Source organism: Myodes glareolus, chromosome 18, assembly GCF_982192425.1.
Source record: "Myodes glareolus chromosome 18, mMyoGla1.1, whole genome shotgun sequence".
In the NCBI taxonomy this organism is placed as follows: Eukaryota; Metazoa; Chordata; class Mammalia; order Rodentia; family Cricetidae; genus Myodes; species Myodes glareolus.
In genome coordinates this window covers 35,097,706-35,103,705 of record NC_142043.1, presented here as the reverse complement: position 1 = coordinate 35,103,705, position 6,000 = coordinate 35,097,706, and the positions used below count along the sequence as shown (strand labels likewise).

The window sequence follows — 6,000 nt, the reverse complement described above, 5'->3', positions numbered from 1 at the left end:
CAAGACTCACAGGATACTCCAGTCAGGACTTGATTATAACTCTAAATTTTCTTTAGGTCCTTGTTGGGGGAGAATTGTCTGTATTCTGTCAATCATATTTTAATAAAATGCTGATTGGCCAGGCAGGCAGTATAGGCAGGAAAGCCAGACAGGAAGTAGGGGTGGAGCAAAGAGACTGGGAGTATTCTAGGAAGCTCCTTCTTGCAGTTCTTCCCAGACCACCGGAGAGGAAAGATGTAAGCTGCCCAGCTGAGAAATGTACTGAGCCGTGTGGCTAATGTATATAAGGATAATGGGGTAACATAAGTCATAAGAACTAATAAGTAGCCTGACCTAATGGGCCAATCAGTGTTTTATTAAAATATGATTGACAGAATACAGACAATTATAGGTCCCCATAAGATCATCAGTGCCCCCAACCAGCAGGAAGTAGCCTGAAATACTATGCCTACATTCCCAACAAACGGACTATGGGTATTTTCCTTTGTTTAAAAAAAAAAAAAAGAGGAAAATGGTGTGGGAGAATTATCTGTATTCTATCAATCGTGTATTTTAATAAAACGCTGATTGGCCAGGCAGGAAGTATAGGTGGGTCAACCAGACAGGAAGTAGAGGCGGGGCAATGAGAACAGGAATATTCTGGAAAGCAGGAAGCTCCCTCTGTCACTCCTGTGCAGACCACCGAAGAGGCAGCATGTAACTTGCCCGGCTGGAAAAGGTACCAAGCCATATGGCTAACATAGATGAGAATAATGGGTTAATATAAGCTATAAGAGTTAACAAGAAACCTGATTAATGGGCCAATCAGCTTTATAACTTATAGAGATCTCTGTGTGATTGATTTTCTCTGGGACTTGCCGGCTGTGGGGTACTGGGCAGGAACAGATACCCCAACAAGCCGGCCCTCATGTTACAATCTCCCATCCCTCCTCATCTTTCCCAACTTCTAGCAATCTCTATCTTACTGTCAGGGCAATCTTGTTTAGCTTCCACATATGAGAAGAAACCTGTGGTGCTCATCTTTCTGGGCTCAGTCTCTCTCACTTTGTTGACAGAGGTTTCTGTCTCACCAAGTCCCATAGTCATTTAGTCCCAGAGATGTCTACATTAATCATAAACTAATTGGCCTAGTAGATCAGACTTTTCTTTCAATTAAATATTATATCTTAAACTAGCCCATTATTATTGTCTATCTTAGCCACGTGGCTTGGTACCTTTCTCGGTGAGGCAGTCACATCTTGTTTCTTCTGCGGCTGGGTCACGACTGTGGACTGTGTCCTCTTCCCAGAATTCTCCTGTTCTCATTGCCCCGCCTCTATTTCCTGCCTGGTCACCCCGCCTCTACTTCCTGCCTGGCTACTGGCCAATCAGCATTTTATTAAAAATAATACAAGTGACAGGATGAAAGACCATTGTCCCACAGCATCACTTGACATGGTATGCCCTACTTCCACCCCTTTGTTGCAGATGGCAGAGTGAGTGCCTAAAATACAGCAAGTGTAAACACAGTGACATGTTCAATGCAATGTGCTTCTTTTCACAAAGGAATTATGGGGACTAGTAAGATGGCTCAAGAAGGTTGCTTGCTGCCAGCTTAGCAGCCTGTGTTTGATGCTTAGAACACACAGAGAAGGGGAGAACTCACTCCCACAGGCTGACCTCTGACCTCCACACTCTCACCATGGCATGCATGCCCCCACAGACTACATGTTTATCAGGTGGTGGTGGTGAGTTCCTATAATCCCAGCACTCAAGACGCAGAGGCAGATCTCTGAGTTTGCAAAAGGTCATTCTGGATGTGGAAAAATGAATATAAATGAATATAAGCTGTTACCTCTGTGAGAACAAGGTTGAGGGATAGACATGGAGGGGGCTGTGAAGGGAGGCATTTTAGATCAGATTTTCAGCGCTTTGAATTTTTGTTTTACCTCTGTGACTGTGTTACCTATTCGGAAACTATAAGCATCTTTTTAAAGTCAGCCACTGATATCCTTTATTTGGAGGAGTAGTTTGTTTTACTGATTCTTACTGAATATTAAGGCAATTAATATTAAATCATTTCCATGGATCAAAGCCAGGCTGGTTATTAAGTCACATATGATTTCTGCCTTAAGTCGTGTGTGTGTGTGTGTGTGTGTGTGTGTGTGTGTGTGTGTCTGTCCTTGGTATGGTCAGAATCAACAAAACTTGAAGGAATGAGGTCAAAAGGCTCTTCAGGTTCAATTCTGCAGCCTATGAAGTAACTCTGAGCTTTAGTGGCCTCAGGGTCCCTGGGCACTGTGGAAGGTGTGTGCTGGGCAACTTTTTAATTATGGCAAGGGTAAAAGGGTAAATGCTCCTCAGGTCTTCTAGGCCTACCCCCAGGAACCCTCTGGAGGCCTGAGGAAAATGAGACCCGAGGCTGAATTCCTGGCTGATTGCTTGGAGCCAAAACCTATTCAGGTCAGAGTGAAATGTTTTTATGCAGACACCACAAATTCAAAATGGGTCTTGGGGAACTGCTGTCAGCACTTGGGCCTCGCTATTGGGGGAACAATATCGTTGTCGGATGACCACGCTTATTTAAAGCATTTTTTATCTTCCAGAACAAAAGGAATCTAGTGTGGCAGCTGGGCGGCCCAAGTCAGTCCCTACCCCACTGTTAGGTGCCTCACTGAGTCCTCACATGAGACCCACGGGGCACAGTGGCCTTGTGCCCAAGCAGTGAGAGGAGAGCAGTTGTGAGACAAAAGCCCACTCCTCCCCTCCTCCATTGCTCCTACAGGGAACTCCAGTGGCACCTAGCGGGACAGCCTAGACCCAGGACTTCCTTTAATACAGATATGGAGGGAAGTGACCCCACTCCCTGGTCCCCAGTACAGACACAGGGAGGAGAGCTCAAGGTGGCTCTGAGAGGATAAATGGGCAGTGCTCAGCTCTGTTCTGTGGGACAGTCCCCTGCTTCGACCGAAACCTTACCCCTAAAGCTACCTGTTTACTGGATCAAGAGATCAATTCACAGCCAGAGGTTGTGGCTAACTCCTGTAATCCAGCATTTGGGAGGCTGAGGAAGGATTGCAGTGAATTGGGAGTTACCCTAGGCTGTGCAGTGAGTTCCAGACCAGCCTGGGCTACTGGGGGTGGAGGGATGAGATTGATTGATTTTGGTTCACTAGGCTCCCCAGGTAGGTGTGGGCACACATGTATGTGGCTCTCTAGTGTAATAAACTTGCCACCAGCTCACAAATAATGACACGGAGACTTCTTATTAATTATGGAAGCTTGGCCTTTAGCTTAGGCTGGTCCCACGGGCTCTTATAACCTAAATTAACCTGCTTTTATTAATCTCTGTTCTACCACGTAGCTCGGTCACCTCTACTCTGTACCGTACGTATATCCTACCTCTTTAGGGTCTCCTCGGCATCTCCTGTGCTCCTAGATTCCTCTTCCCACAGAGTTCCTCTCTTTCCCCGGAAGTCCTGCCTGTTCTGTCCTGTCTAGCTACTGGCCGCTTAGCGCTTTATTAAACTAGACAGAAGGCGCACTAGACAGAGACACATCTTTACAGGGTAAACAAATACAGAGACACATCTTTACAGGGTAAACAAATACTCCGCAACACTCTAAAGCAGGACCAAAGGAAGCAGATCCTAAGAGGAGAGTCTTCAGCTGGGGAAGGAGAACTGTCTTCAGACAGGCAAGGTCTGAAGCAGTTCAGTTTGCCAAACCTCTTCCACTCTTGCCTGGACCCCCTGGATAAATGCAAAGGTCCTAAAGGCACAAATCCTGAACACTGGGAGTCCTCAAATTAAAAAGAACTTCCCGGGAGATGTGGGGAAAGACAGGTCAATAATAGAAACAACAGCCCTGGACTCAAGCTGGGATCTCCTAAACCTGCCCTTGGCTCTGGGCCCAGCAGGGGGCCCCCCCGAGCTTGCTTTCTTGTCTGAAAACTGGCTGGGGCATTCGCGCCCTCTGGTGGGCTAAAAGAAGCCAATGCGGTCCTAGTTCTGAAAGGAGTTCATCCACGGAGTTATCCTTTGTAGAGTATTCTCATTTTGCCCGGTTTGGCTCTTCCTCTTTCTATTAAACCTTCAAATGATGCTCGTTAGGGACCTGCCTAACCGTTTAAGATGGCAGGCGCGTTCCAAAAAACAATAAGGAATTCAGAGAGGACAGGTCTGATTCCTTGAGTAAACCCTATCCTCATGAGGCTGAGGGTCAGAAGATTGGAGTTTTTAATTGGAGCTCGAGGTTAAGCCTGTTAAGACAGTAAGTGCCTGTCTCAAAAAAGTACTAATTAAATTGAAAGTAAAAATGTCCGTGACAACTGGAAGTCGGATGAATTAACTGGCCCATTAAAAGAAATAAAGGTCAAATAAGAAGGCTCCCCCAACACACCAGGGCAGCTGGGATCCTGCACATCCTATTCTGGTCACCTAAGAAGGCTCCCTCAGGAAATAGACTTTGCTAAAGTCCCCAGACAGGCTAGCAAAGCTTGGCTCCAAGGCCCTACTGCCCAGATACCAGGGTAGGGCACGGATTTTCACTGAAGACAGAGCTGGCTGAGGCTAATCCGAAATTATGTGTGTAAATGCCCTAGTTCAATGTCAGACGCAGGGATAGGGCTCAACCAGTGCTTGTTGAATGTGAATTTGAAGGGTTGACGCATGCCCACACAGATGTCCACCCAGAACAGATCTGTTCTCAAAGCGGTCAATGTTAATGGGATACACAAAAGTTATAAGGTCTCAACTTTGGAAAAAATCGGATCATTAGACCGCAGAAAGCCAACTGTCTGTGTTGAATTCAAATCTCGACACCTTCCCTTCGCCCCACAAGCCCAAGTATTCCACAACCCGATCTGTGAAACGGAAGCCATTGTTCCCGGCAGGGGTTTAGATGACACGATTGGTATAAAGAGCGAGCACAGAACGCAGGCGGAAACCAGAAGCTGGATCCAGCGGCGGGGGCATCGCCTGACCTGCGCACAGTGGCGGGCACGTGGATGCGTGGCCCAAAGGTCACGTGAATGGAGCACGTGAACGGAACCCACCTGTTGTAACGGTGGGTACGTCGTGCGTGGCAGACCCAGTGGCCTCCACAGAAGGTCCCACCTCTCGCCTGGCGCCGCACCACCCTGGTAGCCTGCTCCAGCTTTTTGTGCGCCGTCTTCTGAGGCTGCCTTGGTGCTTCTGCAAACGCTTCCTGGCTGCCGTTTCCTCCTCTTCAGGCTTTGAGGCTGGGGCTCCCATGAGTAGACTCCACCAGACTCAAAAAGCTTCATCTTACCGGTGAGTTCCTGGGGCACACAATTAATGTACCCACGCAGGGCTCATGTCTATCACTGGGCCTGGAAGTCGGTTCTAGTGCAGTTGCCTGCATTCCTTTTTAAGCTTTCCTGGTTTCGGCTCAGGGTTAGCCTCACTAGTAGGCCCAGCCTCCTCCTCTATGCTCAGGTTAGCCCACATTAACAGGCTATAGCCCTCTCCTGCCAAATGTGCCCTACACCAAGGTCTGGCTTGATAGTTTCTGTTTTGGGTCATGCGGCCTATTGTGTTTTGTTTCTTAATGTTTCCCAGGGCATAAAAATTAGTTGCTGTTTGTCTTTCCGGAAACATTCGCTGTTCCCAGGCCCTGCTCAGTTTGATGGATCGAGAGTTTACGACACAGGGGTCTGCTTTGCTTTTCTTTGAGGATGACACTTCTATTCTTCCATCTTTCAGACTGTGAGCTGAGTCCTCCCTGACCAGAGCCACTGCCCTCGCTAGCATTCCTAACCAGTAAATATTTGTTTAAAGGAACACATAAAACACGATGCTGGGAGTATGGCATGTTGCTCCGGCAATGTTCAGAAAAGCAAGGCAGCTGTAATTTTCTACATTAATCTTGACTGTTTTGACATTGATGCTCAAAGGGCTTTGGGTTTTCAGTATTTATTTATTTTCTTCTCCTTAAAGCCAAGAAAACAAAAGAACAACAACAAAGAAAAAAGTAGGAGGTCACGTGTTGAAATCACCC

At 47.1% G+C, this 6,000-nt stretch overlaps 1 protein-coding gene across 4 annotated transcripts in view; it reads left to right on the top strand.

Moving 5' to 3' along the window:
- The first annotated feature begins 5,060 nt into the window (after nt 1-5,060).
- Nucleotides 5,061-6,000, top strand: part of Fam178b (family with sequence similarity 178 member B) — a 121,294-nt gene continuing 120,354 nt past the window's right edge. For all 4 annotated transcript variants that reach the window (XM_085679526.2, XM_048430335.3, XM_048430340.3 and 1 more), the window contains exon 1: nt 5,061-5,273. In XM_085679526.2, coding sequence (XP_085535652.2) covers nt 5,233-5,273 — 41 coding nt within the window. In that variant the 5' untranslated portion in view covers nt 5,061-5,232. The remainder of the gene's footprint in view (nt 5,274-6,000) is intronic.